At 46.2% G+C, this 26,522-nt stretch overlaps 1 protein-coding gene across 1 annotated transcript in view; it reads right to left on the bottom strand.

The window, feature by feature from the left end:
• Gfpt2 (glutamine-fructose-6-phosphate transaminase 2) overlaps nucleotides 1-25,559 on the bottom strand; it is a 44,355-nt gene extending 18,796 nt beyond the window's left edge. Inside the window, exons 1-8 of the mRNA XM_027427659.2 lie at nucleotides 25,410-25,559; nucleotides 24,083-24,333; nucleotides 11,257-11,364; nucleotides 9,074-9,172; nucleotides 8,187-8,312; nucleotides 6,315-6,373; nucleotides 5,560-5,694; nucleotides 3,118-3,179 (exon numbers count right to left, since the gene is read on the bottom strand). Coding sequence (XP_027283460.1) covers nucleotides 3,118-3,179; nucleotides 5,560-5,694; nucleotides 6,315-6,373; nucleotides 8,187-8,312; nucleotides 9,074-9,172; nucleotides 11,257-11,364; nucleotides 24,083-24,089 — 596 coding nt within the window. The 5' untranslated portion in view covers nucleotides 24,090-24,333; nucleotides 25,410-25,559. The remainder of the gene's footprint in view (nucleotides 1-3,117; nucleotides 3,180-5,559; nucleotides 5,695-6,314; nucleotides 6,374-8,186; nucleotides 8,313-9,073; nucleotides 9,173-11,256; nucleotides 11,365-24,082; nucleotides 24,334-25,409) is intronic.
• Nucleotides 25,560-26,522: the final 963 nt, after the last annotated feature.

Below are 26,522 nucleotides of genomic sequence, written 5' to 3'. Positions count from 1 at the left end.
CTTAATGGCATCTTGCGTTCAAAATGCAATTGTTTGCTTTATCTTACAGATTATAGCACTCACATCAAACAAGCAGATCACTTTAATGATTCACACAATTTAGCTCTCTGCATCTTAGAACCCAGGCAGGCAGCATTCCAGGACAGTAGTTCCTCACAGCCCTCTGTCCATCCATGCAGGATATGGTCATACCACCTCCAATTGAGTGCTAGGGGGATAGTTCAGCTGGCCAAGTGGCTACTGTGAAGGCATGAAGACCTGAGTCAGGATCCCCAAAAAGCTAGTTAGAAGCTGAACACAATGGGTGGTGTGAATGTCTATAATCCCTGCAGGTGGGGAGGGGGGATGGGAGAACACTGAGACAGGAGACACGTGGCTCCTTGGAATTCATTGGCCAGCCAGCCTACAGCTAGATGACTAGGTGAGCACTAGGTTCAGTGATTCCTTGTCTCAAAAAATAAGGTGAAGGAGCTGGAGTGATGACTCAGTGATTAAGAGCACATCTGGCAGAGGACTGAGTTTAGTTCCTAACACCCCCATAGTGGCTCACAACTACTCATAAGTCCAGTTCTATCCATAAGTCCAGATTTGATGCCCTCTTCTGACCTCTGTGAGAAGCAGGCACACAAGTGGTGCACACACATGCAAGCAAGCAAAACATTCATCATATACATAAAACAGAAGACACCTGTCAGGACCACCGAAGGCCATATCAAGCAGTTGACTTTAATCGAGTGGGCTAACATTTTGTCTTAAACAGTTTCTTTCTAATATAGACTGATGTGCTTACAAACCACCAGTTTATTAATAGTCTGGATCCAGCCCACACATGGGCATTTGCTGTGTCTGCCTGACTCAAGACAGGCCTGTTATTTCTTTAGCCATGAAAGGCTTGTTTCTCAGGAGCACTGACTCACTCAGACCCCTGCTTCTGATTTCTGAAAATAGGGGACAAAGTTGGAAAAGATTGAGAAAAAGGTGCTCTGAGTGCCCTGACAATTTTGTATCATCCTTTGTTTTGTCTAAAACTAATCAGAGACCTTGTTCTGGGTGCAGTGAGGAGCTAGCTCAAATTGCCCCCAAATAATGATAGGACTTAAGCATTAATAACAGTGCTTAAGGCTATCTGGGTTTCTGGGTAAGTGGCTCCTTGGATCTTATTGTTCAGACTGAGCTCTCCTTTAAGACACAGAAGCCCTCTGAGATGTCCCAAGGGCTGGCCTGGATATTCCAGCCATCCGTTATATGCAATTTAGAAAAATCAAGCTTTATTGCTTCCTCACAACACATTCATTTTAAACAGTAATATCACATTATGAGGTTTTAAAGGGAGCTTCTAGATTTGATAATTCTATTGTGTGATTTGATGAGATTACATTTCAAATGACAAATTAGTCCCAGTCCCAGGGGGAACAATAAGATTATGATAAATTCATCTGATTTTCTGGGAACATATGACAGTCTTCAAGGGACAGTCTCACTCACTCTGCTCAGGTCTCCCAGGGCCATTCCAAATGGCTTCTTGGTGCCTTTAGAATAAAACCAGCAGCCCACAGGACACCAAGGCCCCTTAGAGCTGGGCTTCTACCAGAGCTTCCACTCACCACTAGCTTGTCACTAGCCTGTCAAGTTCACCTGCTGGGCCATCTCACTGGCCAGTTTAAAGGACTAGATGCAGTGTTCACTTCAGTCCATTTCATATCAACAAATGTGCATGCTTTGCTTAAATTTAAGGAGTCCCCACGTTAATTAGGATCTGAGCCCCATAAAACTTGGATCTAATCCCTCATACACTTTTATTATTTCTGTTTTATTTTATGGGGGGGCAGTGTGTGTTGTGCACACCTGCAACAAGTAAGCCTTGACTATCATTCCTCTGCAGCCATCTGCCTTGCCTTCCTTCCTTTCTTTCTTTCTTTCTTTCTTTCTTTCTTTCTTTCTTTCTTTCTTTCTTTCTAGACAGAGCTTCTCACTGAATGAGCACTCACCAATTAGGTTTGGCAGGCTGTGAGCTCCAGGTGTCCACCTGCCTCTACAGTGCCACGATTGTAAGGGTACACCACGGCACCCAGTGTTTTTATATGTGTGCTGGGGATAAAACTCAAATCCTCATGCTTGAACAGCAAACACTTTACTGACAGCTATCTCCTCACCCCTAATACTTTTATTATTACATTTTTACAATGAAACTAATTAATTATTGGAGAGGGGAATCATGGTATAGCATGTATGGAGAGGTCTGTGGAGCCAGTTTTTTTTAAGGTTTTATGTATTTATTTATTATGTATTTATTATTTTGCTTCCATGTATATCTGCACACCAGAAGAGGGAACAAGATCTCATGACAGATGGTTGTGAGCCACCATGTAGTTGCTGGGCATTGAACTCAGGACCTCTGGAAGAGCAGCCAGTGCTCTTAACTTCTGAGCCATCTCTCCAGCCCCCTGAGCCAGTTCTTTTCCTTTACCTTTACATGGATCCCAGGGATGAAACTCAGGTTGTGAGGCTTGCACAGTACCCAACATTTATTTTTTAATATTAATTTATTGCTCTTAGAAAAAAGAAAAAGAAAAAAAGAAAATCCAAGCTTCTAGGGATGGACCAACAAAAACCATATGCCCCTCAGGTCCCGAGCCTGGTAGAAGGTAGTATCCTCTCAGGTCAGCCCCATCAATGCTCCATGCCTATCCTATTCACTAGCTGAGTGAGCCCAGGTGCCCACATTATAGGGACCATCACCTCCAGTTATGTCCTTTGTTTTTGTTGTTTTGTTTTTGTAGACAGGGTTTCTCTGTAGCTTTGTAGCCTGTCCTGGAACTCTGTAGACCAGGCTGGCCTCAAACTTAGAGATCCACCTGCTTCTGCCTTCTGAGTGCTGGGATTAAAGGTGTGCGCCACTACCATTTAGTCAATGCTTTCCCTTTTCAAAACAGGAGCTCTAGCATCACTGGCCACTGTGGCACAGTGCCTGGGCCTCAGTCACAGCTGATGTTCTTTAGACCTAACAAGCACTGGTAGTTTGCTAGAGTCCCTAAGTTCCCTGGTGTCCCAAGCCAAATGACTCGACCTTATTTATTTGTTTGTTTGTTCCTGGGAGCACCCATGTATTTGCCTTACCTTGTGGCAACAGCTTCTCCCGGATAGTGGATGCTCTTGAAAACCAATGCAAAGGCACCTTCCTGAAAACAAGCAAAAAAGGTGAAGTGTTGTGGAGTAGCAATTGCTCTGACTAGCCATGCCACTATGGACCAATGGCAGGTCACCCTCAGCTCCTCTCCATAATAGATATGGGTTGTACAAGGCAGCCTCTGGAGGATGCGGTCAGAGTGGAAGCCAAATAGATGGCATCATGCTCAAATGTCAAAGTCCAGCCTCACAAGGAACTCCCGTTAGAGATGCCCAGAGTGGAGTGGTGCAGCTAAAGTCACAGAGGATGAGAACCAGGACGAGAGAAACCCAGCACTGGGCCTCAGGAAGGGGCCTGTTCAGGGAGTGGCTCGACATTGTGTCCAACCTGGGATTCTGTTCTGGCTTTATCCCTTCCCTTAATTAGGCAATCACTTCAGCCACCTTCATGCCTCAGTTTCCTTATCTGTGACCCAGGCAACAGCAGTTCTAACTGTATGACTTTGTGGTTTGAGGTGAATGCTCTGTAAGTGCTTAAATGGTGCCTGGCCTTTGGAGAATCCAGAACTGGTGCTGTTAGTTTTCTTATTATCATTTCTATAGTTGTTACTGTTATTTGCCCCTGTGCCTGTACCTCACCTTGATGCCTGTACAAAGCTAGAACTAGCCTCTAGTTTTCCTAATTCAGGACTACAAATTCCTAAGATGTACTTATTTGATTAATGTTCATGCCTATTTACCTATGTGACTTTGTGTGCACTATGTGTGTGCAGTGCCCACAGAGGCCATAAGAGGGCGACAGATCCTGGGGAAGTGGAGTTTGTGGGCCACCCAACCAGGGATCTGGAAACTGAACCTGGGTCCTCTATAAGATCAGTAAGCACTCTTAACCAATAAGCCTTTTCTCCAACTCACCAAATGTCTTTTTTACTTACATTTTTCATGAAAAATTATCCCAGAGTGAGCATGCCCAGACTGTTCTTGCCACTATTCCCTAGAGTATCCAATGTAGTGAAACATCTACAATGGTTCCATTGTATTAGCTATTATATTTAATATATCACTCTAGAGATAATTTAAAACACATGAGGTGGGATGTGCACATGTTATATACAAATACTATGACAGTTTATATGAAACTTGATTGGGGTATCTAATTATGGCCTTGGAGCCAATTCAAAAAAAGAGGGTGGCACAGATCAAAGGGTCTTGGCAGTAGATTCACTCTAAAAACTTTTACTGTAGGCTGACATATCTCAAAACCATGGCATGATAACCCACAGCAGTCTCTGACCCAGTGAGTCCTGGATTCTGGGCTTTGAACACAATCTCCAGGCTGCTGTAGCCTTGGACCAGTTCTTGGATGGCATGGTACCTTGGGAATGGGCTCTGAGATATCCAAACCCCTTTCCCTCACTCCCATCCCATCTCATGCAGGCCCCACCTGCTCTGATTCCTTTAAGGAATGTTTTCCTCCTTGGACAAGTCCCAGCCTGTAACAATAAGTCTTTCCTCCCTAGCCACCCAAGCCTTGCTGCCACATGGGCGCTTTCTGCTAGGCTGCCCGAGTTCCACCCGCCGCCATGTTAAGGTCCCAAGTAACATACAGAGACTTATATTAGGTACAATGCTGCTGTGACACCAGCCCCCATGTCTGTTCCCCTGGACAAGGCCCCAGCCCCTTTGTCTATTCCCCTGGATAAGCTCACAATCCCCATGTTTGTCTCCCTGTACAAGGCCCCAGCCCCCATGTCTATTCCATTTTGAGAGTAGCTGTGCTTCTTGAGTCTAGCTGTTTGATGTGGTCACCAGTTTCTCCTGCTGTCTTTCCTAGGCCACTCCCTTCAGCATTTCTCTGTGCTCTGATCTCTCTTATCATAAAACCACTGGAATAGGGAACATCTCTTGTCCCACAGCTGCTGCTATGCACCCTTAAAAAAATCCAATAACTTGGAAATCTGAAAATGCATGCCTGCCTACTTCCCTCCTTCTCTTTTTCCCTTCCCATTTTGTAATTAATTGTGGACATTTCTCCCCAACTGCTTTACTGACAAAGAGGAAAGACTACAATTCTAAGTCTCCAGTATCAGTCACATTCATCTGAGAAATATATAACAGTGCATATAATTTGGTTTTAGAGATGACAACACGAACTGTGACCGCTACATTCATTCACACGTGCACACAACCCATGCTTATAAAAACCATAGATTAGAATGCCAGCCACCGTCTCCTTAGAGAGGCTAAAAGGAAGCAAACATTTTGTTTGATATTTACTTCCCAAACTGGACTTTCTCCAAATTCTACCGGAATATAACATTGTAAGTACATGTTCTATAAATGAACTATCTTTCCCTCAGTACCTTGTGCAGATCTGTACAAATGCTTAAGAAAAATGAAGGCGTGTTTAGACAGACGGCGCTCATAACTCACCAACTGTTGAATGACTCTTTCGACCAATGTTGAAAAGGTAATATCCTCAGTCTCTCTGTTGTCGAATACGTATTTAATCAGCTTGGCAATGGTCTCCGTGTCTGTTTCTGACTCAAACTCGTAGCCCTTGCTTTCCTGGAATATGGGGTTGTACCCAGAGTGACAGATTTTGGTCATTGTGCAATGGATCACTCCCTCTAGTCCCTTATGATATGACTTAAGGCAAGATCAAGTAAAACTGGGAAGGGACAAGAAATGTCTGCCAGAACTCAGCAGCCAAACACCTCTGAGTCACCCTCTTATTCCCAGGGACCTTCCTTCTCAGGAGCTTGTCTTCACCGTTAATCTGGACATTGCAAAATAGCAGCAGTTATGATAAAATATGCTGAGTCAAACCCACTCACATCCCAGCTCACACTGAAAAACCTTTTCATACTGAGGACATTCACTGTCTGGCTGCCCACCTCACATTCTACGTAGTGTCTGAGTGGATGTGTTATGCAGTACAAGCTACTTGGGTGAAGCCCAGTTCACATTATTTTGATTCTGTGAAACCACAACAGCCCTGGAGATAAACACTAAAGCCTGGTATCTCTTCAGAAAAGGTCTTAACATGGTGGTTCAGATGAGGGTAAGGTTCGCAATCAGGGTTGTGACATGGCCCAGTCACATTAGTCTCACTCAGGCTAAGTGAAAGTGTCAGGAGGAGGAGCAATGCTGACCCAGATTTGATTGTGTCAGGGGAAGCCCCTTACCAGAAATTTCCTTAGATCCTTGTAATTTGTGATGATCCCATTGTGGATGACAACAAACTCTGAAAGAGAAGTGTGGGGGAGAGAGAATTGAGAACGAAAAGTGAAGTTCAAACTACATGCCAAGGGAGACAGCTGAACCCTGGACACTCTTCCCCCAGACGTGTGGTAAAGCAGGTACCATTTGCAGTGATTGAGACTGATGTCTGCACAGTGTCTGCAGCTTACACCTGAAGAAGTAACCTGTGATAAGCGCTCAGCAGCTGGCCCTGCATGAAACTCTTTCTTTGGATATATTATCAAAAAGTCTTCCTTCTTCTGAAATTATCTATATCAAATGAAGGATTAGCCTTCCATTATCCAAAAATATTTCCAGATATTCCAAACAATCTTTAGCTCTCTCTCTCTCTCTCTCTCTCTCTCTCTCTCTCTCTCTTTCTTTCTCTCTCTCTTCTTCCCCCTCTCTCTAATTCATTTTATTTCACATGTATGGGTATTTTCCCTGCATGCATGTCTCTGCACCACATGCATGCCTGGTACCCCCACAGAGCTAGAAGGGGGCATCAGATGCCCTGGAACTAGAATCGCAGACAGTTCTGAGCAACTATGTGGGTGATGGGAATTGAACCCGGGTCCTCTGGAAGAGCAGCCAGTGCTCTTAACTTCGGAGTCATCTCTCCTGCCCTAAGATTTGGCTCTTTTTTGTTTGTTTGTTTATTTGTTTCTGTTTTTCAAGATGGGGTTTCTCTGTAATCCTGGTTGTTCTGAAACTCATTTTGTAGATGAGACTGGCCTTGAGCTCACAGAGATCCATCTGCCTCTGCTGGGATTAAAGGTGTGTGTCACCACTGCCTGGCTCTTAGTGTATTCTGAAATGAGGTGCTTCTGATGGGTTTTGCCTTGTCACTGGGCAAGGGGGAAGGCTGTGTGTCTGTAGCCTCTGCCCTCCAACCTTAAACTCTTGACTGCTGAGCCCTGAGTCTGGGATTCAGGGCTTGGGGAGGTACCTAGACACTGACCAAAATCAGCAGTGTCATCTGCCTTCACTCAGGACCACTCTTTATGCAGGAGGGAAATGAATTCAGCTGGATGAAGAAGGAACTCCATGCTTCTCTTTAGGGTCCTAGCCTTCTGGAACGTTTTGCTTTCCTCATACTATCTGCTATGGGTTGAGTGTATCCTTCAAGAGCTTAGGGCATGTGGCCACTGGATTCCCAGGATGATGATGTGACAGATGGTAGGACCTTTAAGAGATGGGACCTGTTGGGAAATTCTTTGAGACATGCTTGCAGATAAAAACTAAGAGAGTTCTCATGGGGTCCTCACTAGTTCTGGAAAGTGTTTGTTGTTGCGAAGTGAGGGCCACACACTTGATCTTCATGCAGCCAATTTCCTTTTTTGTTTTGTTTGTTCGATTTTTAGCCATGTGGTGTTAAAGCTAAGGGGTCTCACCAGAGGTCAGGCAGATGCACTGCTTGATCATGGATTTTCTGCCCTTATAACTGAGACCTAAATAAATCCCCTTTCTTTGTAAAGTACCCAGCTCCAGGTACTTTGCTATAGTGATGGAAAACGAACTAGTGAATGCACCGTTATATTTCACTCTTGGGATGAATTCCAAAGAGCCCTTGTGATAAAATGCCATTATTTCCTGTGTGTACCTAGGTCAACAGCACCCAGGGACCAAGTGCTGATCTGATTGAGGCCCAGTGTGACCCCCAGAGAATTAGGGGAGTAGATGTTTAGATTGTCTCAAGGGGGCTGGGCAGGTGGGAAAGGAAGTTTGAGGTGGGCATGGAAGCCACTCTGGCCAGGATCATCTGTGATGGGTCATTCAGGGAGAGGAAGAAACATTCTGAGGTAGAAATAACTTACCATTGTCTTTGTCTGAGCGCTGTGGGTGACTGTTGACAGCATTGGGAACACCATGTGTGGCCCAGCGTGTGTGGGCAATGCCGAAGTGTGTTTCAAACTCCACCTTCAAGTCCATGCTATCTTGCTCTAAACAAAAAGAAAATCAGTTGCTGTATTCATGTATACTGTGCCTGTGTGTTTGTCTGTGTGCATATGTGGTGTGAGTATGTGTGTTTGCATGCATGTGTTTGTGTGGTATGTGCATGAATGTTTTCATGTGTGTGGAGGCCCAAGGTTGATGCTGAGGTGTTTTCCCTGATTGGTGGCTACCTTTTTCTATGATTCAGGACTTGCGTTAAACTCAGTTCATCCATTATGGCTAGTCTGGCTAGCCAGCTTGCTCAGGGGACTCTGTGTCCCTGCCTTTTTGTTGTTGGTCTTTTTTTTGTTGTTGTTATTGCTGTTGTTGTTTTTCAAGACAGGGTTTCTCTGTGTAGCCCTAACTGTCTTGGAACTCGCTCTGTAAGACCAGGATGGTCTCAAACTCACAGACCCACCTGCCTCTGCCTCCCGAGTGCTGGAATTAAATGTGTGTGCCACAACCACCCAACTCATCCTTATTTCTTAGTCAAAATAAATTGATTTATAAAGGAAAATGATCTATCTCTAAATAGAAAGGCAGTATTGTATGCCAGAATAATTAAATTAAACACATAAGTATTAAAATAATTTTTAGAGTCTCCACATGTAGCTGCTTAGAATAAAACGTCCTACACTTTGAGACAGTCTTACAACATGGTCTCAACCCTTCTGATAGTCACACAAGTCTTAAATGCTGTTGGCAATGAGGTATTTTCAAAGGGCCTGTGTGCCAGTCATCAGACTGACACAGAGCATTTCCTACTTACTGTAAAGTTCTTCATCCAGAGCCTTCACTTTCCCCTTTTTCTTCACTAGATGGATGTGCCTTTCTTTGACTTCGTGGTTATTCCCATCGATGGCCACACCTAGTTTACAGAAAGCATGTAGGTGATGTGTGCCTCTGACCAACTTGACCTACAGAAACACTCAGAAAGAACCCCTTCTCCAAAGAGGCAACCACTGTTCACACTTCCATCACAGTAAAGCAGTTTGCTTATTATAGAACATCATAAAATTGAAAACATAAACATTTTTCATCTTGGATTTAAGTTTTGTCACCACAAGGTGCAGTTTGCCATCTCTGCCCAAGGCTTCATCTCCATGACCCACAAACAGATGATCAGAAGTCTTGAAAATAAAAGAGGTGCTAAGATGATACTTTAGACAGACCCGAATTCAGTCTCCAGAACACACCTAAAAAAGTCAGGCATGCCTTTCTTTAATCCTGGCAATCAGGTAGGGGGCACGGCAGAGACAGTTGGAATCTCTGTGAGTTCAAAGCCAGCCTGGTCTACAATGTGTGTTCCAGAACAACCAGGACTACACAGAGAAACCCTGTCTTGAAATAACAACAACAACAACAACAAAAAGGCAGTCATGGTGAAGTAATCCCAAGGCTGTGGTGGTAGAGACAGGAGGAAGGATCCTGGGAACTAACAGGTCATTCAGCCTAACAGATCTGCAAGTTCCAAGTCAACGAAAAACATTGTCTCAAAAAATAAAATGGATCTCTGGCCTCCACACACATGAGCATATGTGAGGTCACACATACTGTTATGATATGCCACACAGGTGGGTGGGACCATGGCGGGTGAGGGACAAACATGTCATACAGGCAGAACTTACACAGGAAGGAAGTTTTACTGGGGAAAGGGAAGGGAGTGGGGAAAGGGAAGAGAGATAGGGGAGAGAGAAGAAAAAGGGAGAGAGAGAGAGAGAGAGAGAGAGAGAGAGAGAGAGAGAGAGAGAGAGAGAGAAGAGAGTGGAGAGAGAAGACAACAAGACAGAGGCCTGCCTTATCAGAGAACCAGTGGAAAGAGAGAAAGACAGTAGGTGGAGCCTGCCTCTTAAAGGGACCTTTTGAGCCTGTGTACTGAGACAGGGTACTGCTTGCCATGGGTGCAGGGGTGAGCACTCTGCCAGGAAGGTCCCCAAGGGGCAAGGCCAGGTTTGCCTGGATGATAACACTTACACAGGTGTACTCAAACACATTTATACACACCAATAAATACGTTGCATCTGAACTCAAAGACAAATCATTGTAAAAAACAAACAAACAAACAATTCACACAGCATTTACATTGTAATAGGTATAAATAAAGATACAAAGTGTCTGGGAGGAGGTGGAAATAGATCATATGCAATTATTGTGCTATTTTATAGAAAGGAAGAGCGCATGCCAAGAGTTTGGTATCTTGGGGCCTCCCTGACCCTTACCAGGAGCTGATTATACCACTCAGGAGTAGGGCCACAAGGTACTGTTTGCTGCAGTTGGTGCACCTGGAGACTAACCCAGGACCTCACACATCCCATACTTCTTTCCCAAGCTTCCTGATCAAAGAGAACTGTCTAGTTTTCAGGATTATTCATTTTGAAAAACAAACCCATATCAATTTCAAAGTAGCAAAGATGATAGTAGAGACATGCGCACGCGCGAGAGAGCGTTCAGGGATCCTGGGCTTGGCTGCCACACCCACCATTAAGGGCAAAAGGCTATTCAATGGCACTTTTCCTGCAGTGCTCTTTGGATTGTGGCCTCTTGGGCAATATCTCCCTCCATTTGCATGCCCATAAGCCTTGTCCGGATTTGCTTTGGTAAAGAATTTACAAGGCCAGAAGGTCACCCAGTCTCCGGTGCCCACCCTTGCACCCATAGCAGGCAGTGTCTTGGATTTGTACTCAGGTGCAAAGGTCCCTTTTTAAGAGACAAGCTCCACCCACTCCTGAGCTCTCTTAGGCCATTCCTCTGAGGAGGCAGACAGATCTGTCTCTCTATCTCTCTGTCTCCATGCCCCCATCTCTCTCTTCGATCTCTCCCCCAACATGGAATCCCCCTGCCATCCCACCTAACAGTCCTAACAGTCAGGGAAATTCCCATGCTGAAAAAGCCCCACCACAAAGAACACCGGTAAGAGAAACAATCATGTTGGGGTGTCTCTCAGAGACCTACCTGCAGAGTCGTAGCCCCGGTACTCCAGCCGCTGCAGGCCCTTGATTAGGGTTTCGAAGATCTCTTTCCTCGTCTTGGGGACTCTGTAATTCATATATGCAAAAATTCCTGTCCAAAGAGAAAACAAAATGTCACCTTAAGAAAATATCAGTGTTGTGTTTAGGAAAAAAGACACCAGACAAAGGAGGCATCTCAGAGAGCCCCCTAGGCTGCTTGTGGAGGAAAGGCTAGCAAGAAGGGCTGTCCCTCCTGTCCTCTAGAAGACTTGTGCTCTGTCAGCCCTGCTCTCTGTGACAAAAGCTCACATGAGCCCTGTGTCATGACCCTTGGCCTCACGGTTCCACTGCAGAGAATTTCTCTGCTAGACTGGCAGATGTAAGGAGCTCATAAACCAGGGACTAAGAGTAGTAAAAGCAAAGCAATTCATTTAAGACCTTGCAAAGCCGGGCACCACCAACAGAGATTAGAAAGACAAATGGATGGAGGTTGTGCCTCAGGAGTGCAAGGAACAGTTTTTATTGCCCTGAGGGCAGGTCCTTCCTCCTTTTTCCTCGTTGGCTGAGAACTTGGGAGAGTACAATCTCAGTAAAGACCAGGCATGGGTTTATCTCTCAGCCCAGTCTGATGGTGACATCTTCTCAAGTAATATCTCCTCTTCCCAAATGACTCAGTTTGTGTTAAATTGACAAAACAACTAGCCAGTATAGCTTGTTTCTTTTCCTTTCCTTCTGCATTATGCTGGGTATTAGCTTCATCACACATGCAAGGCAAGCAAGCTCTCTGCTAAGTGAGTTGTATATCCTCAGTTCCTGCTCCAAGGATAAATGTAAAAACAGCCAGAATAGATCTGTCTCTTGGGAAAGCCCTATTAAAGTAGGCTAGTAAATCAAGAGGATTCAGTTTGGTTTTATTTTATTTGTTTGTTTGTTTATTTATTTTTACTTTTTTCCCATAGTGGAAAGATTAAAATCCCTGTTTTAGGTCTTTCATAAGGACCAGAGTTTGGTTCCCAGCATCAACATCAGGCTGTATACAACCATCTGCAAATCCAGCTAGCTCCAGCTGCAGGGATATCTGATGCCCTCTTCTGGTCTCCAAGGGCAACTGCACTCATGTGCATGTACACACAGGCACACTCATACATATAATTTTTAAAAGCATGCACAGTGTGCTTTCTGTGCAGTTTCACATGTTTTTCTTTGTAAAGAAAAGGGCAATTTTGACACAAAGCTTCAGGTCAGGGGAGAGAGGTGCTGAGGATAAGGGCTGTGCATGCAGTTTGGTTCCTCCCCAGTAGCTCATGCTTTCTGCCCCACACTTCAAACCAAAACACATCTAACTCTTAGTTGTATTTCTGTTACATTCCTCATTTTTTATTTTTATTTATTTATTTATTTATTTATTTATTTATTTATTTATTTATTTTTGGTTTGTTCGAGACAGGGTTTCTCTGTGGTTTTGGAGGCTGCCCTGGAACTAGCTCTTGTAGACCAGGCTGGTCTCAAACTCACAGAAATCCGCCTGCCTCTGCCTCCCGAGTGCTGGAATTAAAGGCGTGCGCCACCACCGCCCAGCTACATTCTTCATTTTTTAAAGATAGTTTTCTTTTGATATCAAAATGAAAATTTAAAAACCTTTTTGAGACATAAATGTGTAAGCTTCTCATTTAAAGAGTACATTTCCAAGGTTTTTAGACTTATTCAGTTTGTACAGTCACTACCACAATCTATGTCTAGGTGAGCCTTTGCTGTCATTAATTTTCAGTGAACAATGAGAAAATTCCCTGGGTTGTATGGCTAAAATTCCAGTCAATAAAAGGACATATAATTATCTGGGACTGTCACATAAGATGAAGCCACTCAATACAGTAGTCTTCCTTATCTGGAAGTTTGATTTCTGACGTTCCAGCTACCATCTTCCAGCCTGGGCCCCAAAATAATTACAAAATTTTGATAAATAATTCATAAGTTTGAAACTGAACACCATTCTAACATGAGGAAATAGGCTTCCAGCTAGCACATGAATTAATCTGCTTATTCAGAGTATCCACACCGTATACATAACCCACCCATTTAGAAGCGGTCTGCATTATCAGGATGAGTGTCAGAGACTCTCAATACCAGATGCTATCAAAGCATCACAGGATCAGGTGATGATTGATGTTCCACAGTGTCACATTTGTGTTTAAGTGATATTTGTCTTGTTTAAAAACAGCCACAAGTAGCCGGTTGGTGGTGGCACATGCCTTTACTCCCAGCACTCGGGGGGCAGAGGCAGGCAGATCCGTGTGAGTTCAAGACCAGCCTGGTTCCAGGATAGCCTCCAAAGCCACAGAGAAACCCTGTCTCGAAAAACAAACAAAACGAAACAGCCCCAAGTGCAAGAGTAGTAATAGCAACAAATGATAGCCTAGAGAGGTGCTCTTACATCCTTCCTTTTAAGTGAAAAGGTAAAAGTTCTTGACTGAATAAGAGAAGGAAAATCATGTGCTGGGGTTGCAAAGATCAACAATAAAAAGGAATGTTCTACTTGGGAAACTGTGAGAGAAAAAAATGTGTGCCTCTTCTGTTGTCACTCCTCACACTGCACATTTACAAACACAGACCATGGGAAAGGCTTAGTTGACGGACAAGACACAGCTTCAGGCTGTGTGTGTGTGTGTTATGCATGAGTGTACGTGCTAGTGTGAGAACATGCAGAGGCTAGAACAAGACTTTGGACATCTTCCTCTGTTTTATTGTGTTGAGACAGAGATTCTAGAAGCTCACCACTCAGGCTAGGCTGGCTAGCTAGCAAGCTCTCAGCATCCATCTGTCTCCATTCCCCAGGAGTGGGGTCGCAGGCACATGCAGCCATACCCAGCTTTTTATATGGGTGTTAAAGATGCAAACTCAGCTCCTCATGCCTACTAAGTCATCTTCTCAGCCCTTGGAGTCTTTTTATTTATTTTTTTATTTTATTAGTTCAAATTAGGAACAAGCTTACTTCAGATGTCAATCCCTTCTCCCTCCCCTCCCCCCCAACATCCCACCTGCCCCTAGCCATCCCCCCTCCACTCCCCAGGCAGGGTAAGGCCCTCCAAAGGGCCTCCCCTTGGAGTCTTTTTAAATTACATTTTCCTAGCACCCCGCAAATGTTCCAGAATTACACCTACACCCATTAAGGGGATTTGATATTCAATGCAGAAAACATAAAGGACTAGAAAGGTGACTCTCACCTATTTGAAAATATTTTAAACAGAAGGGTGGGTGATGGTGAACACAGTCAAAATAATTGATTACTCCAGGATCTTCATGAACCTAATACATGTACAATGAATATACACCAGTGAAGTTTCAGATTGTATGGAATGCAGTCAAGCAAGTGTGTGTATCGGTTTAGATTCATTGACTTTTCTTCCTGTCATGGGTCCTATTTTCCCATGATACTTAGTTAATATTATGAATATTGATATCTTGGGTCCTGAGTATTTTTGTATATCTATAAAATTTATGTATCTATAAATATAAATAAAGTTGTTTTTTTTTTTTAAAGCCTTTAAATCTGGATTATTTGGGGCAGGAAGCCTCTGGATTCAGCTCTCCCAACTTTCCTTGCTGCCTCTCTTCTTCCAACCACATTCCACCTCCTAATACTCAACCTATCACGTATGTTTTTGCATGGCACTGAAGATCTGTAACAGCTTGGGGAAAGGGGCACATTAGAGCCCCCTGGTGGGACATTAAAATGTCCTTGTCCTCAGGACCACCAGCTGTGTTGACACCCAGCCAGCAGCTTGGCAGGCAGTGGAAGCACAGTTTGGGAGTCCGAGGAGCAAGCTGCCAAAGAGGGTTTTTGAGGCCTTTGCACAAGAAACATAAATCTTTTCATTTTCATCGTGAAATATCTATTCAGTGACTTCTGCATTAGGGAAGCACCACCCCTCTTCCTGGCCAGTTGGGTTAGCACAAAGCTGAACTGAAATGAATAAATTAGTACACATTCTGCTAGTTATAAATCACATCATTTTTGTAAAAAGATCGTAAAGTAGAAGAAGGCTGCTTTCCTAGGAATTTCTCTTGTCAGAATTGCCTCTTGGAATCCACCATCCCATCTGTAAGATGAAGTGATGATGAAAACGCAGTTTTAAACAGAGAAGATCGGTTTGGCAGTGAGCATTTAAGTTCATGCCACCTCTTTAGAAGGCGTTTGGTAGACATCTGAAATGAAAACTGAACATGTGTCGTGATAAGAGCTATTTCAGTTCTAGAAACACACCCAACACACATCTTCACAGAAGTGCATGTGTACCCATAAAAGGTTAGCAGCTCAGGCTTGTATGTGACCTCTACAGATTGGAGACAGTCTGGTGCTTGCCTGGACCCAGGTAAAGACCACCGCAGATACACACAGCAAGCAGGCAGGGGCAGGCAGAGTCCTCCGCTGAGAAAAACGATGGGGCTAGGGTACTCTTTTCAGAAAGGAATCAAATCTCCAAGATGTATGAAAGGAACAAAGCATCTCGTGGAACATAAACAAATCATGCAGGGTGTGATGGAAAGCCATGTGGAGAGGTCTCCCATCTGTGTCTGTAAGAGAATGGGTTCAGGATGTCCCAGGATACCAAAATTCAAGGGTTTAAGTCCCTGTTAGATAAAAGGGTGGAATTGTACGTAATCTGCCCACTCATGCCCCTAGACCATCTCTCACTTTCCTCTTCTCCATCCTTCTCATCCTTGCCTCAGTCATACTAGGCAAGCACTGAGCTAGCGTCTCAACCCTAGAAAAGGTTTAATGAGAAAAATCTGTGGGGAAGTGGTGGTGTACCTCTTTAATCCCAGCACTCGGGAGGCAGAGGCAGGCAGATCTCGATGAGTTTGAGGCCAGCCTGGTCTACAGATCAAGTTCCAGCACAGCCAAGGCTACATAGAGAAACTCTGTCTTGAAAAATCTAAGCGGGGGTGGGGGTGGGGGGAAATCTCCAAGGCCAGCAAGGTGGTTCAGTGGTAAAGGTGCTGGCCGCCAAGCCTGATGACCTGAGTTTAATCCTTGGAGCTCACATGGTGGAAGGAGAGTCACATGAGTGCCATGGCACAAGCATGCACATATACATACAATACACATAAAATAAGTACACATAAGTGTAAAGTTAAAATAAGAAAGAGAGAAAATCTCCCATGTCATCCTAGCCAAGAACAAAGGATGAACTGCTTGAGCAAGGGTGAATGTGTCACAGGCCTGGTTAATCCTGTTTTCCTGTGGGGACTGCCATGCCAGTGAGGAGGGCTGAGACTCTCAAAGACAGATCCAGTAATAGACACCTGGGATTTCTGGCCAAATCCCTGCTCGGCTCTTAGAGATCAGTGCTACTTTGGGTGGTTACAAGCCTCCCCTTGGGTCAGCACATGCCCTTCCCTTCCAAGGTCTCAGTTGCAGTCTCCCACTCCCTTCCTATGTCTCTACCTCCTCCTGAGCTGAGCTGACCTCACTGTGGCTTCCAGGCTATGATCACCTGGAAGAACAGTAGCCATAAGAGTGTAGAAAAGACGGGAACACAACTCCCCATCAGGTCCATAAAAGAATAGGCTTAGGGCCACAACATCCTCTCCCTCCCATTTACTGGCTATGTGACAGCAAGGACCACAGAAGATGGGCCTGAAGTCTACAGCCAGGGCCAAATGCCCATCTCTGATCCCATCCGTGCCCTGTGCATTCTGTGTGGCCTTGACAAGTCACTGAACCCCAGTCACTTGATTTTATCAGTGAAGCAGCAGTGATGGCAGCAACTACTTAGCAGGGTAATTACGACAGTTCGGAACATCTTTGTAAAGCCCTCAGAAAGCTGTCGCACAACAAGTGTCCATTTGAATGAAACGAGACAAGGAGCTTCCCACCCCGAGGCTCCCATCAGTGCAAATGCGGTGCATTCCTACAGTACATGGTCAGTCCTCAAGAAGTGAATGTCAAATAAAGTCAGGGTGTGGGGGAACACTGCCACTCTTCTTTTTCTTGACCCTCTGGGGAAATGACGGTTAAGCCAAATGTGTGATCTGGCTGCGATTTGAGCAAAGTTTAATTCAACAGATCGCTAGTCCTTGGGGCCTTGTTGCTGTTGTGATTCAGTGAGATGCAGGGATGAGCCTTACAGAGTGGGGTGAAGGAGATCCTAGAGGCATAGGAGTCCCCAGAGCTGTGATTTGTAGGCAGAGGGACTAAGGGCTGAGAGTGGGGACATGCTTCTTGTCAGACTGGGGAAGACATCTCCAAGAGTTGCTGGCTGTTTACAAAAGTGTCTTCTATTCACTCTGTATTAGCTAGCAGGGTCCCCACCTTAGAGGACACACAACTATTTGTTTCATATACTTGCTTTCTCTCTCTTTTGTTTGACTCCCCACTATATACAACCTTTTACATTCTACTATACACAGCCACATCTACATTAGCATACCCACCACATAAAAGCTGTGTTAGGTGCACAATAAACAGCTGTTGAATGCATGCATGCATTCATGCATGCATAAATAAATGAATGAAGACAACCAAAGATAAGCTGCCTTGCAAGAAGGCCCGAGACAGCTTCTCAGCCAGGCAAAGATAGGTCTGATTATTAGAAATCATTTGCCTCCTGCACAGGCTTGGAGATCACTTAGGGACTCCACAGGAGTCATGCAAACAGGGGTCCCTAAAGTTCAGAGGTCAGCCTCTAAGTGACAGATAATGATGATGACCAGTTTAGGGAAGCAATGTTCTCTTGAGTGCCGGCCAACTCTGAACATTTAGAATTTATCCACAGTCCCTTGAGTGGTTGGGGTAGGGGAGGGACTGGAGGATGGGAATCTAGAGGATGAGAGGAAATAGCTTCAAAGAGGGCAGGCCGGGATTCCTCTGGTCCTGCTGATAGTCCATCTCTGCACATTGGTTTCCCAATGAGAACACTGTTGTCTGCCTGAGTGAGGGCAAGCAACTCCACCCAGAGAGGCCCAGCCTGAGTCTTCACCATGGGAACTACATCACCATCCACCCACAATGCTGAACATCCTACTGACTACCACCATTTTCAGAATCAAAGAGACCAGGAGTCTAATGTAAATGAAATACCAAATTGTCTACATAGGAAAGCAGGGTCAAGTCAGTTGTTTTGTTTTGTTTTGTTTGTTTCTCTATCTCAAGGAAATGTTCATGAAATTCTTCTGTGTTTGTGTTGGGGAAGTTGAGGCAGCTCTACTTTCTTGAGCAAGGCCTACAAGTGTGGTGAGGCCACTGAGCCAGGGGTATGAGGCTATGCCTTCTCTGACTGGCCTTCACTAGACTGGGTTAGACCAATTAATTGATGTGCAAATGACAATTCCTGCTGCCTCCTTAAGAGGGGGTGAGTAGAAGCAGGCACACCACGTAATATGTAGCCCTACTGTCAAGTTCTTACAGAACAGTGAGCGATTTTGAAGACCTGGCCATGGACACTGAATGGACCCAACACTTGCTGCTCTAGCAGAGGATGGAGTTCAGTTCCCAGCACCCACATCAGGTAGCTTGCAGTGGCCTGTAACTCTAGTTCAGGGGCCTGGTGTCCTCTAGACTCCATAGGAGTACACACAAGTTCCAGGACAGCCAGGGCTATACAAAGAAACCCTGTCTCAGAGCTGGAGAGATGACTCTGTGGTTAAGAGCATACACTGCTCTTCCAGAGGACCCAGGCTCAAAACCCAGCACTCACATGGCAGCTCACAGCAGTCTGTAACCCCAGTTCCAGGAGATCTGAAGCCATCACACCAATGCACATAAAATAAATTATTATTATTATTTAGTTTTTCGAGACAGGATTTCTTTGTGTGGCTTTGGAGGCTATCCTGGCACTCGCTCTGTAGACCAGGCTGGCCTCGAACTCACAGAGATCCACCTGTTTCTGCCCCTCGAGTGCCGGGATAAAGGTGTGTGCCACCACTGCCTGCTTAAAATAACTTAAAAAAGAAAAAGAAAAAGAAAAAGAAAACCTGTCTTGACAAAAACCAACAAGCAAGGTTCGAAGTCTTCTTTAAGTTTATACCAAGTTGAGGTCAGCCTGGGCTACATGAAACTGTTTTTTTTGTTTTGTTTTGTTTTTGTGCTATTTACTAATGCTATGATTCACGATTTGACAATTTTTCTGGATCTGGGAAAGCCTAGGTAAGGGAGACTTCCTATCTTGTGGTGGAGCACAAGATAGGAAGGCATAGAGAAGGGAGCAGCCAGCATGGAGGGAACCCTGCTCTGTGAACAATGGCTGGATTCAAATGCTCTACCAAAGGCCTGGAGAAATGGCTCAGTGGTTAAGGGTGCACACGGCTCTTCCAAAGGACTCAAGCTCAGGTCCCAAATGAGTGCCAACATCAGTACTAGAGGCACCTATAGGTGTGCTGTGATTGCCCTGATGGCTTCCAGAAGCCAGATGGCTGCTCTATTTTTCCCAATTACTCATTCAGGGACTTCCCATGGCCCTCACCTGAAACTAACTGTGGTGGGAGTATGTATACCACAGAAACCAAGATACCAGTGGGTGAAGAGATGGCTCAGTGGGTAAGAGTACTGCCTGAAACTCCAGCTCCAGAGTAGTAGACACTCTCTTTTGGCCTCTGTGAGTTTCTGTACTCACAGGAACGTGATCCCCACAACACACATGTACATAATTAATTTTTAATGGTAAACCAGAAAGCAATATATACCATCACATGACTGGGTAGAGGGTCTCTGTTTTGCCCTTTTTCACAAACAAGGCTTGGAGCAAGATTAAGCCAAACAACTGATCCCAGGGTTTGTCTATGTTCTCAACTCCAATTCTCAAAAGACGTTGCTTCCTTCTGAAGAATCCAGCTACGAACTGAAATGTCACAAGGAAGAAATGAGTGTCATAGCTGATTCCATTTTGAATGTTGGAAGAAGTCTTCTAATCCCCCTGGATGGACACTACCTAAACTATTGACACAGAAGAGCTGCACTCCAGCTGAGATGAAAGGCAAGTCCTCTTACACTGGACAGTTCTCCCCAAGAGCTTTCTATATATAAGCAGATACACTTAGTGTGCTTGCAAGCACGAAGGAGTGCAATTCTGGACAAATCTGGAGAAATAAAATCCATGGCTGCTTCTCTTAGGGATCAGGGAGAATGTGTACCCTGTGAATGGAGGGCAGGAGATGCTATAAGTGCCTCCTTATATGGCACAGCAGCTAACATTTAAATAAATGAGGAAATCTGTTTGGTCCAATTAGGTGAGTGGCATAATGCCCATGAAGCTGGAGGTATTTAAATGATCCTTCACTCACCTTCTGACAGTCATGGGTTCAGTCTGAGAGTGCTGGGTCCAGAGTGCTTGGGTGAATGGGGGTTTAGGAAACCTGTTTATGCAGGTTAGGCCCTGAATTAGGCCCTCAAGGTCAAGACTTGAACATCCAGGATTCCAAGCATTCGAACAGCTTTGGAGATGGTAGATGGAAGAGTCAGTCTATCTACAGCAAGACAGAGTTTGCTTTATATAAGGAAAGTCTCTACAGATGAGAGCAAAAGGATCTCAAACTACCTCAGATAATCTGAGAGTTCTGCAGAGAACCACAGGTCCTTTTAAGAGGGAGATAGAGGGAGATTGGCCATGGAAAAAGAAAAGGCCATGTGACCATGAGACACAGATTGGAGTGCTGCTGTGCCCCTAGCCTGGCATGTCTGCATGCCCCTGTCTCTGTGGCCCTCACATTTGAGTCTAGAGGCACCACCACTGGCCTCTCATTCCTCTTGGCAGTTAGCTAACTGTTCCTCTATGCTGTGCTGGAGTTCCAAACTACTGGGAGCCAGCACGTAGCCACACGATGCCTCAGTGAATGAGACACCCAGGAAATAGCTTGTGCCCATCATCTAAGAGACTACCAGAAGTACCATTCAGAAATATGGTTGCTCATCTTTGAATATATTTTTCAAGAGAAAACACACACACACACACACACACACACACACACACACACACACACACACACATAAACACTTACATGAGCTCTCCTAATTTTGTGACCTGGTAATTCATTTTTTAAAAAAATGTTTAAAACCTGCGCAGTGAACAAAAGCTGTCGGTCTGCCTGGTTTACCCTGTTACTACCAGGGAATAACCTATGCCTGAGGTATCCTCTCTGTGGCAACAGTTGCCAGCTGAATTATCCTCTTGTGGTCACGGACTGGACTACAGAAAGTCAACAGAATGCAAGCCACTCTCTGATGTCAATAAAGCTGTGATGGTTAGATTTAATAGTGGATCTTTCTACAATCACCCAGGGAGGGAGGCTCAATGAAGGTCTGTCCAGATTAAGCTGGCCTGTGGGCATGCTTGGAGTAGATTTTTTTACTTGGGTTAGTTACGTGAGAAGGCTCACCCTGAATGTAGGTGGGACCATTTTATGGGCTGGGTGCTGGGCTGAATGAAAAGAAGGTAGGGAACTAAGTGCTACATGCATTCATTCCTGTTCTCTGCTCATGACTGTGGATTCACTCTGTTTAGCTGCCTCCTGCTCCTGCAACCTGGGTTCTCCCACAATGAGGGGCTGTAACTTGGAATAAGCCCTTTCTCCCTTAAGTTCCTTCTGTTGGGATATTTTCTGAAAGTGACAGGAAAGGAAGCTAAGACAGTACTTAAGGGTCCGTTCAGATAAACCCTCAACACATTGAAGGCTTTGGAATGCATCTGTTCTGTTTGTGGAGGGTGGGATCCTGTTGGGCCCCAGCTTTCTGTGGATGGGGACATCATCAGAGCCTGGTCATCAGCTGGCTGATAAGGACAGGCCTTTGTTCTTGACCCCTGAAACCTGAGGCTTTTCTGAATAAAAGACACAGCCGTGGCCCAGGGAAGTGAAATGATCTGAAAGTTCTTGTTTAGACAGAACTCACTGGGCCTCAGTTTCCCCAAATGTAGAGGGGAACTGATCCAATATTGCTGTATGCTTGTGCAAAAAGTGCGATCGTTACCATTTTCCTGTCAAATTCACTACACCATAAGAGAAAACAACCATAAAAGGAAAACCATTATCCTGTGACGAACTCATACAGATGGTACAGTACGAGAGAACCCAGACCAATGTGTTCAATTCTAGGCACCTGTGCTGGGAGCTCTAAACCAGGGACAAAGGGAGCCTGGTAAGTGACAGAAAGCACTAAAAACACAGTATGTTTTGTCTTTAGTCTGGATGTTACAGGACCCCCTGGCTGAAGGCAGGGCACTGGGGTAGACATTAGTAAGGATGACCTCAAAGAAAAACTGAAGTTTGAGGAGGCCTAGCTTAGTTCATCCATTTCCTTTGAATCTGGTTCTGAATCTCCGAATAGAAGTTCAGCTGGGCCAAGATGTCTCCTCAGTCCTAGACATCCTTTGGTGACCTGGAAGCACTTCTACTCAGTCACAAATCAATACCAAAGTCTAGAAAAGATACAGGTTGGTTACAACTTCAAACTTGATCTCTTCCAAAGACTTGGAGGAGACGGCCCTCCAGAACTTGGAAAGACACAAGAGAAAGGCAGATGCTAGGAGAAAGCAGGGTGGAAGGCTCAGGTGGTTGGTGGTGGGAACGGAGGGCCATCTGAGGATCAGCAAGCAAAGCCAAATAGTTCAAATAGTTTGAAGTTCTTGCATAGTCTGGCTCTAAGGCCACTGGTGGCTAGAGACTTGAATCTGACAAAACTTCCTTCTTTGTGTCATTTCTGTGTCCAGAAACGACTGAGGCAACCTTACCTACACATTGCCAAGGATTGCCTGGGAGTCGTAAGATTCTGTCTGCTGGACCAAGAATTTAAACTGACCGGGCTGTCTCTGGGCGAGCCAGTGTCTCAAAGCCTCCTGCCTGCTCCCAGGTCAGTGGTTCCTTTCCCCTGAAACAAGGCCTGTACAGATCTTGGCTTTGGACTCACCCACTGGCACACCCCACCCCACAAGCCCTCAGCAAAGTCAGAGAGGCGCCTTTCATGGCTTCAAAAGTTCCACCAGGTTCTCCAGCCGCAGGGGGCTGGAGTGGGTAACAGAATCCTACTCAAGGCGGAAAAAAAAGCACAGTGACCTTTTGTCCAGAAGTTCCCGGCTTTCCCCCGGCCAGACAGCCAGCGGAGGCGGCCCAGCCAGCCAGGAGGGTAAGGAATTGCAGATGTGCGCCCAGGGCGACAGCCCTCCTTTCTGCTCCCAAAGCCCGGCGGACACCTCGGCGTCGCCCGGGGCTGCGCTGCTATCAAGTCCAGGGCTCCCGCTCCTAGCTTCGGGCCAAGGTTCCGGGGAGTCACTGTCTCTCGCGTCTCCCAGAACCCTTTCCAGCAAAGCTTCACCACAGGACCCACCCTTCTAGGGACAGGAGGAGGTTCATTTCGGGTCGCCAGAAAGACGCGCAAACCCTTCCGAGAGCACCCGGAGCTGCTCCGGACGCCCCGGGGCGGGCTGCTGACACGGCACAGGTGAGGTCGCCCGTCCTCGGTGGGCGCGGCGGACTGGGACTCGGGACCGCCACTCCGCGCCTAGGATGCTTAAGCTTGCTCGTGGCGGCCTTTGTGGGCCAAGTGAAGGAAGCGCCCTCCCGATACATGGGGTGGAGACACCTCTGTGTTGCGAGGATCCAAGTCCGGGACCCGCCCGGTTGCCTCTACTCTGTGCGGTCCGGGTTTGAGTCTTCTCACACCGAGTTTAGTCGCCCCCCTCCCCACGCCCCCTATGTCCCCGAGACGTCACTCCGGGGCCAGAAGCGGGGACGGCAGGCCTGGGTAATGAAAGCCCCACCATCGCCGCCCCCAGCAGGTCCCCTCCGCCTGGCTCTCTGGCCTAGGCTCTGAAAGCTTGTAAAGCAGGCTGTCCTGAACTCACCGCACATGGTGGCTGCAGATCGCTCCAGACACTCAGACGACTCTCTGTGCCTCGCGCTCCCTGGCTCAGGCTCCCGCCGCTCGGCCTCCTGCCCTTATAGCCACTAGCCCTCTCAGAGGGGTGGGGCTAGGGCGGGGCCTCATGCCGCCTGCTTGCCCCTCATTGGTGGTCCCTGGTTGTCCTGACAACGGCGGGGGCCCCCCAAGACTCGAGGAAAGGAGTGAGGGGCGGCTCCCAAGCGCCAATCCCTACTGTAAGGGGAGAGAGGACGGCCATTGGGCGGCAAACACCTTGAGTTCAGACTTTAAGTCAGACAAACTAGACAAGAAACCTTAGCCAGGGGGACGGGTCGCTCTGTGCCTCAGTTTCTTCATTTGTAAACTACGATAACTGTAGAACAAACCTCTCAATTCCTCTTGAGGTTAAAACCAGGCCGGGGATGCACAGAGAACATCCTCTCTCTCTCTCTCTCTCTCTCTCTCTCTCTCTCTCTCTCACACACACACACACACACACACAGACACACACAGACACACACAGACACACACAGACACACACAGACACACACAGACACACACAGACACACACAGACACACACAGACACACACAGACACACACAGACACACACAGACACACACAGACACACACAGACACACACAGACACACACAGACACACACAGACACACACAGACACACACAGACACACACAGACACACACAGACACACACAGACACACACAGACACACACAGACACACACAGACACACACAGACACACACAGACACACACAGACACACACAGACACACACAGACACACACAGACACACACAGACACACACAGACACACACAGACACACACAGACACACACAGACACACACAGACACACACAGACACACACAGACACACACAGACACACACACACACACACAGACACACACACACACACACACACACACACAGACACACACACAGAGACACACACAGACACACACACACACAGACACACACACACACACACACACAGACACACACACACACAGACACACACACACAGACACACACACACAGACACACACACAGACACACACACACACACACACACACACACACACACACACACACACACACACACACACTGGGCTCCGGTTCTTGCAATATGCCCTTCAGTGCCAAACTCTTTTCAGATTAAGAAAAAGTAGTACACACTAGGCTTGTGAACTTTTTCTCATCCTGCCAGGCAGCGAAGTGGGCTTGGCTGAGAAAACAGAAAACTGACGCTCCTTGGAAGACATACAGGATCTTGACCAAGATAAGGCAGAGCTCAAACCTGGGAGCTTCTGGGATGGGGATTCCCCAGGTCCGAAGGAAAGCTGGGCCGCCCCGGAAACCGCCCCCTAATGGAGATGCGCTGGCAGACCCGTCTGGCAAGCAGTGAGGTTGCATCCAAGCCAGGGGCTCCACCGCCCCAGTGTGACCTGGAGCCTCAGTTCGACCCTGCGATGAGTCAAGAGGCTGGCTTTACCCCGCCCTAGTTCCCGGCTGTCTCCTCCTTCTCCCCACTGCTCTCCAAGCCCCTCATCTCCTGAGGAAGGTCACGAGAACTGGCCCAACATTTGCTCACTTGGAAGCCATATGGTGCGTGTATGGTTTAACTTAAAGAAAAAAAAATCAAGAAATCTAAATTTATGGTATTCTCCAATAGTCATTTTTTTGTTTTTGTTTTTGTTTTTCTTTTGTTTTGTTTTGTTTTTTTGGTTTTTCGAGACAGGATTTCTCTGTGGCTTTGGAGGCTGTCCTGGAACTAGCTTTGTAGAACAGGCTGGTCTCAAACTCACAGAGATCTGCCTGCCTCTGCCTCCCGAATGCTAGGATTAAAGGTGTGTGCCACCACCGCCCTCTGGGCCAGTCTCCTGGCTCTTACAAAGCAGTGGGTGGGGCAGACATTAAGCTAGGGGTCACATAGGAAATTGGACATCTCTATGGAGAAGGGCCTGGGTCAGGCAGAACGCAACATACTAGAGAAGGGGGCAGGAAGCAGACCTTCTACTGACACCAAGATACCAGGATCCTTGTGTCCTAGCAACGTTCAGATCTGTCCACTGTTCTTGTGATTTTATATCCCTATATGAAGAGTGGCATGGATGAATGCTATGACCATGTGGAGGCATCGGCAGCGGCTGTTTGCCTAATAACCCCTTTGTTTTTGGGACCAGCATCCCTGGGAGCCCTTTGGGAGAGTGCTGTCTTGGGTCTGATATATAGCACACTGGAGTCACCTGGCTCTAGGATTGGTTCAGAGGTTATATGTGGCCCATGCTGAGGGCTTGACAACTTGCTTTTTCTGACATAGAAGAAATTGGTATAAAATATCTGATTCTTTTGGTGCATCTATATGGAGGATAGTTTGGGGATGCCAGGGGCTTTGTCATCACCATTGGGA

Source organism: Cricetulus griseus, chromosome 7, assembly GCF_003668045.3.
Source record: "Cricetulus griseus strain 17A/GY chromosome 7, alternate assembly CriGri-PICRH-1.0, whole genome shotgun sequence".
Classification (NCBI taxonomy): Eukaryota; Metazoa; Chordata; class Mammalia; order Rodentia; family Cricetidae; genus Cricetulus; species Cricetulus griseus.
This window is presented reverse-complemented; position numbering and strand designations above follow the sequence as displayed.